General features: G+C 35.3%; 1 protein-coding gene across 1 annotated transcript; it reads right to left on the minus strand.

Moving 5' to 3' along the window:
* Nucleotides 1-12,107: 12,107 nt before the first annotated feature.
* Nucleotides 12,108-13,214, minus strand: LOC124358505 (jerky protein homolog-like). The gene has a single exon (XM_046810800.1). It carries the CDS (start codon nt 13,212-13,214, stop codon nt 12,108-12,110), a length of 1,107 nt encoding a protein of 368 aa, XP_046666756.1.
* Between the last annotated feature and the right edge of the window lie 159 nt (nt 13,215-13,373).

Raw genomic sequence — 13,373 nt, forward strand, 5'->3', positions numbered from 1 at the left:
ATCCTTAAAGTATAATAACCTATTTTGAATTTATTATCATTAAATCAAAGTTTTGAAAGATCCAATAAAACTAATTATTTAGATTATAAACTCAATAAACTTACTCAGTACATAAACAATTTGATTAATTTTGAATTGTACACACCACCAAAATTTTAAGATGACATAGAAGTAATTATTTAATTATTCATTAGTTCTATAAAATATTAGTCAGTGTAATAATACTGGTATGTCGAAATAAAATTTTTGTAGAAAACGCCTCGTTCCTCAGCAATGTTTGTAGATCGGGCCGAGATTATTATAAACAATTCTTTGTCCTTTGTTTGTTTATGATTAGACTGTTGCCCTTTCCGGCCGCCAGGACCCTGAAAGTATCTCCTTCTATCAGTATTTGAAATATTTAAATTATCAAATGTCCCCTTTTTATTCACTCAGTACAATTCTTTGTATACCCCCAAAACATTTATTTCGTCAGTCAACAACTTCATCAATCCACAGCACAAAATTTTTACCATAAGGAGCTTTCTACAAGATCATCTCTTCTCATCTTTAACTGTGCAGTGCAGTGCTGTTAAAATAATGTTCTTTCTTTAAAAATTTTGGTAATTATTGTTGTGCAAATTAATACAAGTTAAATTCTTTTTATGTTAATTTTACTCAGTGCTAGTTACTTATTTAGTTATTATGGATAACCAATCCAGGGGTTAACAATTAATATATATATATATATAAGCAGTATCATTTTTTACTAATTATTTTAATCTTAATTTAGTGCTTATAATGTGTTAATATCCTGTTGTTTTTTCTCACTTTCACTGTGTAAACATTTACTCGGGGTTGTTGGAACATTTCATGTTATAGACCACAACCTGGGATTTTCACAACAAATGCAGATTATTTCTCCATCCAAATTAGTTATTACAACAGGAAGGGTAGGATTAACATTCGCCAAATATATATTTGTGTGTCTGTATCCGTATAGTAAACACATGTCTCATTGTACTTTCACTCATATGGTAACATGTATGTAGATTTCATAAAACATTAGTAATATCTATAACTAATTGGTTTGTTTATAAAATCTTACATTATTACATACTCATTAATCGTACAACTTTCATGTATTAAACACTCACAGTCCATGTCCTACCCTAACCACACACATGTCTCATTGTACTTTCACTCATATGGTAACATGTATGTAGATTTCATAAAACATTAGTAATATCTATAACTAATTGGTTTGTTTATAAAATCTTACATTATTACATACTCATTAATCGTACAACTTTCACGTATTAAACACTCACAGTCCATGTCCTACCCTAACCACACACATGTCTCATTGTACTTTCACTCATATGGTAACATGTATATAGATTTAATAAAACATTAGTAATATATATAACTAATTGGTTTGTTTATCAAATCTCACATTATTACATTTATTGTGCTGAAGATGGCACAGGTATTAATTTTTCAGATGTGCAATGAGTAGTAAAACATTTAGATTTTTACTTAGAGCTTTACGTTTTGACAACAACAAGGATCGTAATCAGCGTGTAGAGATAGACAAATTGGAAAATATACGTTCTATTCTAGATTCTTTTGTTGAGAGATGCAAAAATGCATACTCACGTAGTGAATATGTCACTCAAGATGAAATGTTGGATGGGTTCAGAAGGAACTGTCCTTTCAGGCAATATATACCATCTAAACCGGCAATGTACGGGATAAAAATGTTTGCTTTGTGCTGTGCAAGAAGTACTATACAGTGAAACTTAGGTTTATGTGAATTAACAGCCACCAGGACCATATGAAATCAGTTATAGAGTTGCCGATATTGTAGAAAGAATGGTAGAACCAGTTGTACGGACAGGACGTAATGTCAACTTGGACAATTGGTGTACGTCAGTTCCTGTAGCAGAACACTTGAGAAACGATCACAGATTGACAGTTGTAGGTATTGTTAAGAAGGATAAGAGGGAACTGCCTTTGACTTTCAGTAATACAAAAGAACTCCCCATAACAAGCAGCATATTTGCATTTCGACCACAGCTCATAACAGTGAGCTACAAGGCAAGAAAGAACAAAAATGTCCTTTTGCAGTCAACCTTTCATGAAAATGACAGTATTGACCCCGATTCAGGAGGTGCATCAAAACCAGACATTCTAATGTTTTACAACATGACCAATAGTGCAGTCATTGAAGCATTATTGCACAGAATTTTTTTACTGTGAACAGAATTGCGTACAATTTTGGAATTAGGTTCATCTTACCCTTAACTTCAAAAGTGAAAATGATTTGAACTCCGCAACCACCCTGGGGGTGGTTGCCAACCCTTATCGGGGGTGAATGTTTTTTTTCAAACTATCCTCGGATATCGATAGAGGGCCTAATTTTAAGCAAAAAGTCATCTATAAAGATTTTCGAAAAATCCAATACTTTTCAAGTTATTGGAAATTGAAAATTCACAATTTTTTCACGTTTTTCATCGGTGTTTTGCAAATATCTCCAAAAATATAAGTTTTATCGAAAATTTTATAAAGAACAAAATTGTAGCAGGTACAAATATGAACAACTTGGTTTTTTATAAAGTATTCTAAGTGCAATATTAAGCTAGATATTAAAGATCAAAGCCGTTTTTTATTTTGTCTGAAATTATATCACGTGGTCAATGCCATCTAGCGGCGAGCAGATGCATTTTAGGCATTCTAATAAAAAAGGTTTTGTAGTGCTTGAAATAAGCTTTAAAATGAGCACTATTAAAAGTCTTTTGCACGTAAAATAAGTGAGCTGTATTGCAAATAAGAGGAGCATCTAATGTTTTTTTCTTTTAACCCTTGAAAGCCCCGCGCTGCCATATGGCAATACAAAAATGTGTTTTGCAGGTAATTTTTTTTCTTACCAAAATGATATTTTGGCAGCCCTATTACAGTTCTAGGAGGCAAAGAAAGAGTTTGACAGCTGTTTCCTGTTAATTATTGGTCATGTGGTGTCAGTTTGTTCTGCCTGGCCGGTAAGTTGGTTTATATAATTATTTTTAATGGTAATTAATACATTTTTGTAGTTGGTTCTTGTTAACAAATAGTTACGATATATTTTTGTAATATTTAAATGTAAAAGCACTTATAACAGTAATTTTTATATCATGTTATTTTTAGCTGTTGCCAAATGGCAACGCGGGGTTTTCACAATAGCAATTGATGGGATTACATCACAAACTCAAAATATTTTATTTTACTGATACTGTTATTTTCTTTAGTCTGTTGTTGTTCTTTATTTTTTTAAGGTTTATACACGATTTCATTTCAAACTTCCTTATAAGTGCAAATCAGATAAAAGAATTGTAAATTTATTTTGTTTGAGAAATTTGAATCTTGCTGAAATTATTGAAGAACTACAATATGATGATCTGAAAGACCTTGTTGTTACTGACATATATATGGAACCTCCAGAACCAAATGTACTGTCTGATGAAGATTCAGCTGACGAAGATGGAGGAGGGACCATTGATAACCTTACTAAAAGACAGCTTGACGCCAATGCCGAGATTGTTTTCAGTAACAACAAAAGAATAGGATTTAGCCCTGACATTGAGGGCATTTGATGTTGTCTCAAGAAGTATTTATTCCTACAGAAGGAAACAAAACTAAATCCATCTCAGAAGGTTAATCTCAGTTATTACCACTTGATCGGTAGTCTCGATATAATTTTGTGCCTTTATATTTTGCTTTGGTTACACAGAAAATGGTGTATCAATTTTTTGACTGGTTTATTTGTTTTTCTTCAGCTTACCCATACTATATTGTTCTGTTAACCCTTAGTTGAATAGTAAGCTACTGGATATATTACAAGTAGCCTAAAGCCTTATGTTTGTTATAGGTGAACAAACAGAAGTCAACAACTGTCAAACTGCTGATGTTCCGATGCCACCTTCACCGTCACACGACTTCTCAGTCTCCAGCACAAAATCCATCAACATCTACTTCAATGAAAAAGAAGCGAGTGCATGTAGTAGGACAAAAGGGCCATATACAACTTGAATCAGGTAATAAATATGAAACTACTCAAAGAAAGAATACAACTGCAAACCAAGCTGCACGTCAATGGAAAACTGATCGGTTAGTTTCGGTAGTTCAACCCTTTCCCGAAAGTGACTTTTCGAAGTATTTAGATTTCTCTCAGGTTGAACTATTTGAACTCTTTTTTGATGAAGACCTATTTAGAATTATGTTGACAGAAATTAAAAATTACGCTGCATTTAAAAACTGTCCTGATCCCAATATCATGCGAGGTGAACTGAAATGTATCCTTGGAGTACTTATTGTTTCTGGGTATACTCGTTTACCTGGAAAGCGTTTTTATTGGGGAACATCAGATGACATGAGAAATTTTCTTGTTTATAATTAAATGAGACGAAACCGTTTCATGCAAATCATGAGTTTACTTCAATTTGCTGATAATACCAGAATAGATGTAAATGATAAACTTTGGAAACTTCGTCCCCTAATTGATCACTTTAGGGGAAAATTCAGGGAACTCTTCATTCCTGTTCAGCAATTGGATTTTGACGAATCCATGATTGCTTAGTATGGGCACCACTCACGTAAGCAATTTATTAGGGGCAAACCAATTCGCTTTGGATACAAGGCTTGGTGTCTGAATACTTTTAGTGGCTACCTTGTAGATTTTGTAATATATCAAGGTAAGGAAAGAGACATAAATGATGCATATGACAAAGCTTTTGGTAAATGTGCTGCACCATTGGTAAGAATGCTAGATGACCTGGAGCCTGGTATAGTATTGCCATACCACATATATTTTGACAACCTATTCACAGGACTGAACTTACTCGTATATTTGAGAGATCAACATTTTCACGCCACTGGAACTATTAGAGATAATCGTATTCCTGATGTTAACTGTGATGTAATTTCTGTTGAAGAAATGAAGAAAAAAGAGAGAGGTTTCTATGACTACAAAGTGAGTGATGATAAAATAATAATAGTACGATGGAAAGGCAATGCTCCCGTAACTGTTGCTTCAACAATCCATAGTGTAGATCCCATAACAAATGTTAAGAGATACTCTCCGATTGAGGAAAAAATGGTAATGGTAAAACAACCCTTACTTATAGGTGAGTATAACAAGTTCCTGGGTGGAAACTGATCTAATGGACGAGAATGTCAACCGGTACAGAACCAGTGTTAGAAGTAAAAAGTGGTGGTGGCCTATATTTTCATGGTGTCTTGATACTGCTATTCATGACGCTTGGTACTTATACAATATAGCACACCGACCTAAAATCACACAGTTGGAGTTCAAAAGAGCAATAGCTGTACATTACTTGAAGATGTATGGAACAGAGCCTCAAGTGGGAGGAAGACCAGCTTCGCGACCACAATCAACGCCTGCATTTGAAAAACTGCGTTTTGATGGCCTGAATCATTTTGTCATCCAAAATGACGGAAATAAGAAAATAAGATGTGCTGGATCAGAATACAAAAGCATCATGGGCACTGCTTATTCTAAGTGTAAAGTTGGCCTCTATGCGTCATGTTTCCTTTCATTTCACATAAAAAAGTGAATAGTTTAGTACAATAAGCTTAATTTTAACACTAATAAATATGATTTTTAACTAAATGTATTTGTAGTAATTGTATTACATAAATTTCGAATAAATAATTAACTTTGTACATGAAAAAACGAAAACTCATTCCATGACCTCATAAGTGTCAATTGCTATAGACAATATTCTTTATTTACATATTCATAGAGAATAGTAACAGCGTCCTTAAAACTAACAATATTAAAATTTGTATGCAATAAATTGGTCTTGTTTTTCCCATCAAAAATCTCTAGATATTCTTCAATGGTGTAGTAGGAATTTTCTAGTAGCCACTTCTTTACTTCACTCCTGAAAGCCTTTGTGTTACTCTTCTTCAGATCTTCTGGTAAATAGTTCCACAGCTTCATACCCATGTGTGATGGCTTCTCCTCAAACAGGGCCATTCGATGCACAGGAAGATGAAAGTTTTCTGCCCTTCGAGTGTTGTAATGATGGATGTCACGACCTCTTGGTAGTCCATTATTGTGAACAACGGTAACTGCCTCCAGAATATAGAGAGCCGTGACCGTCAATATTGATAAGTTGACAAAGAATGGACGACAACTGTCTCTCTGTTGTAAGCCAGTCAGTGCTCTTACTGCCTTTTTCTGGATTACTAAGATGCGATGTAGGTTGCCTATTGAAGAGTTTCCCCATACTAAGATACCATAACGGAGATGAGATTCTAAAAGAGCATGATATGCTATTTTAGCCGTGGCAGTGTCTGTAATTTTTGTTAATCTTCTTATGACATAGATCCCAGTATTTAGTTTCTTACACAAACTGTCAACATGAGCTGTCCAGCTGAGATCCTTCTCTATTGTCACTCCCAGGTACTTTGCTTCTGAAGCCACCCGAATATTTGGCAGGTGAACTGTTTGTTCCTTTTTGCTGCCCATAATTATCTGCTGGGTTTTAGTTTCATTTACCACTAGATTGTTATTGTGGCAATACTGTACAGCCATATTCATAGCAATATATGACTGGATCTTTAAATGTTCTATAGATTTTTCAGACAGAAGCAGAACAGTATCATCAGCATACATCAGGGTTGTGGCAAATTCTTCCAATTATTTAGGCAGGTCGTTGGTAAAAAGTGTGAATAGGACAGGCCCCAGGACAGATCCTTGTGGAACGCCTCTAAAAACTGGTAATGGGCAGGATCTAATTCGCTGAACTTTATTATGTTGGACATATTTAATTTCAACCACCTGTTCTCTATTGGTCAAGTAGCTCTCCAGCCATTCTGCTGCAGTGCCTTGTACACCTAAGGACGATAGTTTGGTCAAGAGTTGTTCATGGTCAAGCGTGTCAAAGGCTTTACTTAAGTCAAGTAGTATTGCAGTAGTTGTGTTTTTCACTTCTATTTGGTCTATTATATATTCAATGAAGCTAATCAGAGCAGTTGATGTTGATTTGTTTTTTTGTGAATCCATGTTGTTGTTGTGTAAGAAGATTATTAAGTCTAAAGAAGTCAAGAAGTTGAGAGAGTACAACTTTTTCAAACACCTTTGAAAAGGTTGAAATAAGTGAGATTGGCCGGTAGTTTGTAGATATGACTTGAAATTAAAAGAACTCAGAAAGCAAGCTGCTGCAAACCAAATAGCTTGTTCAGATAACAAGACTAAAGCCGTATGGGCAGTCATAAACAATGAGAGAGGAATCAAAATATTAGCTGAACCAAGAGAACTTAAGATCAACAATGTAAATTCCAAAGATCCTCATAAGATACCAGAGCACTTAAACACAGTCTTTACAACAATGGCTGATGCTGCTATTAAAAGCAACAACCCCCCTCTTAACAAGTCACAAAATACTGTTCAGAAACCTAACATCCCGTACTTGCGAGACCTAAAAAATCCAACACTTGAGGAAGTAATAAATATCATCAACACTCTTCCAGCTAAACTTTCTTCAGGTATAGATGAAATCTCATCAAAATTATTAAAGGCCTGCGTGCAAGAATTAGCTCATCCCATAACTAACTTAATCAGTTTATCTTTCCAATGTGGCAAATTTCCCAGTAAACTAAAACTCTCTAAGGTTATTCCTATTTTTAAGCAAGGCGATCAGTCTGAAGCTACAAACTACCGGCCAATCTCACTTATTTCAACCTTTTCAAAGGTGTTTGAAAAAGTTGTACTCTCTCAACTTCTTGACTTCTTTAGACTTAATAATCTTCTTACACAACAACAACATGGATTCACAAAAAACAAATCAACATCAACTGCTCTGATTAGCTTCATTGAATATATAATAGACCAAATGTATTTAAATCTATTCTGGTATTATCAGCAAATTGAAGTAAACTCATGATTTGCATGAAACGGTTTCGTCTCATTTAATTATAAACAAGAAAATTTCTCATGTCATCTGATGTTCCCCAATAAAAACGCTTTCCAGGTAAACGAGTATACCCAGAAACAATAAGTACTCCAAGGATACATTTCAGTTCACCTCGCATGATATTGGGATCAGGACAGTTTTTAAATGCAGCGTAATTTTTAATTTCTGTCAACATAATTCTAAATAGGTCTTCATCAAAAAAGAGTTCAAATAGTTCAACCTGAGAGAAATCTAAATACTTCGAAAAGTCACTTTCGGGAAAGGGTTGAACTACCGAAACTAACCGATCAGTTTTCCATTGACGTGCAGCTTGGTTTGCAGTTGTATTCTTACTTTGAGTAGTTTCATATTTATTACCTGATTCAAGTTGTATATGGCCCTTTTGTCCTACTACATGCACTCGCTTCTTTTTCATTGAAGTAGATGTTGATGGATTTTGTGCTGGAGACTGAGAAGTCGTGTGACGGTGAAGGTGGCATCGGAACATCAGCAGTTTGACAGTTGTTGACTTCTGTTTGTTCACCTATAACAAACATAAGGCTTTAGGCTACTTGTAATATATCCAGTAGCTTACTATTCAACTAAGGGTTAACAGAACAATATAGTATGGGTAAGCTGAAGAAAAACAAATAAACCAGTCAAAAAATTGATACACCATTTTCTGTGTAACCAAAGCAAAATATAAAGGCACAAAATTATATCGAGACTACCGATCAAGTGGTAATAACTGAGATTAACCTTCTGAGATGGATTTAGTTTTGTTTCCTTCTGTAGGAATAAATACTTCTTGAGACAACATCAAATGCCCTCAATGTCAGGGCTAAATCCTATTCTTTTGTTGTTACTGAAAACAATCTCGGCATTGGCGTCAAGCTGTCTTTTAGTAAGGTTATCAATGGTCCCTCCTCCATCTTCGTCAGCTGAATCTTCATCAGACAGTACATTTGGTTCTGGAGGTTCCATATAAATATGTCAGTAACAACAAGGTCTTCCAGATCATCATATTGTAGTTCTTCAATAATTTCAGCAAGATTCAAATTTCTAAAAGAAAATAAATTTACAATTCTTTTATCTGATTTGCACTTATAAGGAAGTTTGAAATGAAATCGTGTATAAACCTTAAAAAAATAAAGAACAACAACAGACTAAAGAAAATAACAGTATCAGTAAAATAAAATATTTTGAGTTTGTAATGTAATCCCATCAATTGCTATTGTGAAAACCCCGCGTTGCCATTTGGCAACAGCTAAAAATAACATGATTTAAAAATTACTGTTATAAGTGTTTTTACATTTAAATATTACAAAAATATATCTTAACTATTTGTTAACAAGAACCAACTACAAAAAATATATTAATTACCATTAAAAATAATTATATAAACCAACTTACCGGCCAGGCAGAACAAACTGACACCACATGACCAATAATTAACAGGAAACAGCTGTCAAACTCTTTCTTTGCCTCCTAGAACTGTAACAGGGCTGCCAAAATATCATTTTGGTAAGAACAAATTACCTGCAAAACCCATTTTTGTTTTGCCATATGGCAACGCGGAGCTTTCAAGGGTTAAAAGAAAAAACATTAGATGCTCCTCTTATTTGCAATACAGCTCACTTATTTTACGTGCAAAAGACTTTTAATAGTGCTCATTTTAAAGCTTATTTCAAGCACTACAAAACCCTTTTTTATTAGAATGCCTAAAATGCATCTGCTCGCCGCTAGATGGCATTGACCACATGATTAAATTTCAGACAAAATAAAAAACGGCTTTGATCTTTAATATCTAGCTTAATATTGCACTTAGAATACTTTATAAAAACCAAGTTGTTCATATTTGTACCTGCTACAATTTTGTTCTTTATAAAATTTTCGATAAAACTTATATTTTTGGAGATATTTGCAAAAACGTGAAAAAATTGCGTATTTTCAATTTCCAATAACTTGAAAAGTATTAGATTTTTCGAAAATCTTTATAGATGACTTTTTGCTTAAAATTAGGCCTTCTATCGATATCCGAGGTAGTTTGAAAAACATTCACCCCCGATAAGGGTTGGCAACCACCCCCAGGGTGGTTGCGGAGTTCAAATCATTTTCACTTTTGAAGTTAAGGGTAAGATGAACCTAATTCCAAAATTGTACGCAGTTCGGTTCACAGTAAAAAAATTCTGTGCAATAATGCTTCAATGACCGTACTATTGGTCATGTTGTAAAACATTAGAATGTCTGGTTTTGATGCACCTCCTGAATCGGGGCCAATACTGTCATTTTCATGAAAGGTTGACTGCAAAAGGACATTTTTGTTCTTTCTTGCCTTGTAGCTCACTGTTATGAGCTGTGGTCGAAATGCAAATATGCTGCTTGTTATGGGGAGTTCTTTTGTATTACTGAAAGTCAAAGGCAGTTTCCTCTTATCCTTCTTAACAATACCTACAACTGTCAATCTGTGATCGTTTCTCAAGTGTTCTGCTACAGGAACTGACGTAAACCAATTGTCCAAGTTGACATTACGTCCTGTCCGTACAACTGGTTCTACCATTCTTTCTACAATATCGGCAACTCTATAACTGATTTCATATGGTCCTGGTGGCTGTTAATTCACATAAACCTAAGTTTCACTGTATAGTACTTCTTGCACAGCACAAAGCAAACATTTTTATCCCGTACTATGCCGGTTTAGATGGTATATATTGCCTGAAAGGACAGTTCCTTCTGAACCCATCCAAAATGTCATCTTGAGTGACATATTCACTACGTGAGTATGCATTTTTGCTTTTCTCAACAATAAGATTTAGAATAGGACGTATATTTACCAATTTGTCTATCTCTACACGCTGATTACGATCCTCGTTGTTGTCAAAACGTAAAGCTCTAAATAAAAATCTGAATGTTTTACTACCGATTGCACATCTGAAAAAATTAATACCTGTGCCATCTTCAGCCCACAAATCTAAAATGTTCTGGTGGGAGGATTTTCAAACCCCAGCAAAAAAAGAATGCCAATCAACGCTTTTATTTCGGTTATATTTGTAACACGGGCATCTCGCTCTTGAACTAATGTCTCTCTTGCAGCAACAATCCATTGGTTTTTATAATCTAAATTTTTTTCAACTTTATTATCCGGAAAAAAATAACTGAAAACATTCTAAGTGTGAAGTTACATCTCGTGATTGACCCTTTGGTCTAGGCAGTCTCGTAATAATATTGTGTTGTCTGATGCGACCACGTCGTGCAGGAATAATTGTAAGGTCCTTTTCCCATTCAATGTTGGCATCCTTTGATAAATACCTCTGTCCGTCGTGTGAAAATTCAGTAGTTCAAAACCCACTGCCGCTCCTCTGGCCGTTGACTGACGCCGACCTCGAACATGTGATATTCGCCAATTCCCTCGCACTGTTTCTTGAGGAATATCCACTGGATCAACATCAACATAAATTTGGAACAGCCTACTTGGTCCAGCTACAGCCAGAAAATTACATACCTAATTTAATTTTATAGTTAAATTTTTAATACTATTTTATAAGTTTGTTTAGGCAATTGTGTTAGATGATTCATCCCTGCCGTGTGGCAGGTTACCTTTACCTAGTCAAAGTGACCTCTTGTTTCATTACGTACACGTGACAGACTAGTGAAAAATAATTTTCACTTTGTTTGAAACAACGGGTTTAAAATATATCTTACATTCGTACATTTGTGTCCAAATTTACTTTGAAACGATCAATCAATAATCTTTATTTTATTTACCATACTACAGTAGACTCCCTCTCGTTCGGCCACCTCGGGACCGGACCCCCGGCCGAACTAAAGAATGGCCGAACTATCCGAAGTTAGCAAAAATAAGACCGTTTTAACTTCTAAAACGTACTTTCGATCGTCATACAGTCTGTAAATATTTGTGAAACATGTGCAAATAGTATTTTAAGAGTTTTATGTAGCAAATAAACTAAACTAGGCCTAGGGTAAGTGCTAACTTATAACTTACCACTGGCAGTTGGAGTTGTAAACACGTACTGTATTCGAAACTCAAAGTTTCTATTTATCACACACAAAATAACGAAAATAAAACCTCACAAAATTAAAGATTTACAAACACAAATTTACAGTATGTACATGGTTATAAAAGTAAAATTTTCTACTGTATAAAAGGTTTTAAAAGAAATCAGTAATTTTTCGTTGCACTTTTTCTTCAATAGCTTTCTTCCTTGCATATTCATGCCACTTCCTCAAAAACATGACGTCGACTGTTGTAGAAGTCGTCTGTTGCTCAATATAGGTTGTAGCCAGTTGCAGGGCTGCCACCCCCTCTGCGTGACTCATTTGACCCTCGTCGTCTACCTCACCGTCAACATCGTCTTCTTCTTCTACGTCTTGGGTATCTTGACGCTGTAAAACCGACTGAGCTATTTCTTTATCATTCAAAACTTCATTATCGAGCTCCTTTTCAGCGGTCAACCACTCCAAAACATCTTGTTCCACAATGTCTTCAGTGTGAGGCAGTCGCATTAAGTCACTTAGGATTTCTACCGTTTCCTCTGTTTCATGTTCAAGGTCGGGTACACCAAGATTATTTCCGTCCTTTTCAAAGGCTTTTTCAATGTCTGGCCAGACTTTTCTCCATGACTTTGTTATTGTCAAGGCTGTTACTTCATCATAGGCCTTAGCCACCATCAAAATGACGTCCTTCACGTTGATTGTTTTTAACACTTGGATTAGGTCTGTTTGTTCATCGTTTTCTAGCTTGAATAGAACTTCTGAAAGGAGCTTTCTCCGGTATTTCCTTTTAACACATTCAATGACACCCTGATCCATTGGCTGTTGGAGACTTGTCACATTGGGGGGCAGAAAATACAGTTTTATTCCAGTCTCACCCTCACATGTCAGTTCATCCGGGTGGGTAGGCGCATTGTCGAGAAGAAGAAGTGCGCTTACAGGAAGTTTCAAACTCAACAAATGACTTTTTACTTTAGGCACGAACTCACAAATAAACCACTCTTTGAATAAATGAGAATCCATCCAAGCCGATTTCTGTGACCGGTAGTACACTGGTAGCTTTGACATGTCCAAGTTTTTAAATGCCCTGGGTTTTGCTGACTTACCGATGACAAACAGAGGTAGTTTGTGGGAGCCTGAAGCATTGGAACAAAGAGCCACTGTGATTCTTTCCTTGCTTACTTTAAAGCCAGGAGCAGACTTTTCTTTCGCCGTAGCCAATGTTTTTCGAGGTAAAAGTTTGAAGTTTAACCCAGTTTCATCCATATTGTATACTTGTTCTGGGCTTAAGTTATTGTCGGCAATAACTTTTTCTAGTTTTTTTGTAAACTCACTTGCGGCTGCCGGGTCTGCTGATAGCTTTTCACCGTACACTCCAAGAAAATGAACGCCGTGCCTATGTTTCCAGCTTGAAAGCCAACCATC

The sequence above is a fragment of the Homalodisca vitripennis genome, chromosome 3 (assembly GCF_021130785.1).
Source record: "Homalodisca vitripennis isolate AUS2020 chromosome 3, UT_GWSS_2.1, whole genome shotgun sequence".
Classification (NCBI taxonomy): Eukaryota; Metazoa; Arthropoda; class Insecta; order Hemiptera; family Cicadellidae; genus Homalodisca; species Homalodisca vitripennis.

Bases quoted from the DNA above. Each gene is read 5' to 3' on its own strand.
- LOC124358505 (XM_046810800.1), bottom strand. From the start codon at position 13,214: ATGGATGAAACTGGGTTAAACTTCAAACTTTTACCTCGAAAAACATTG.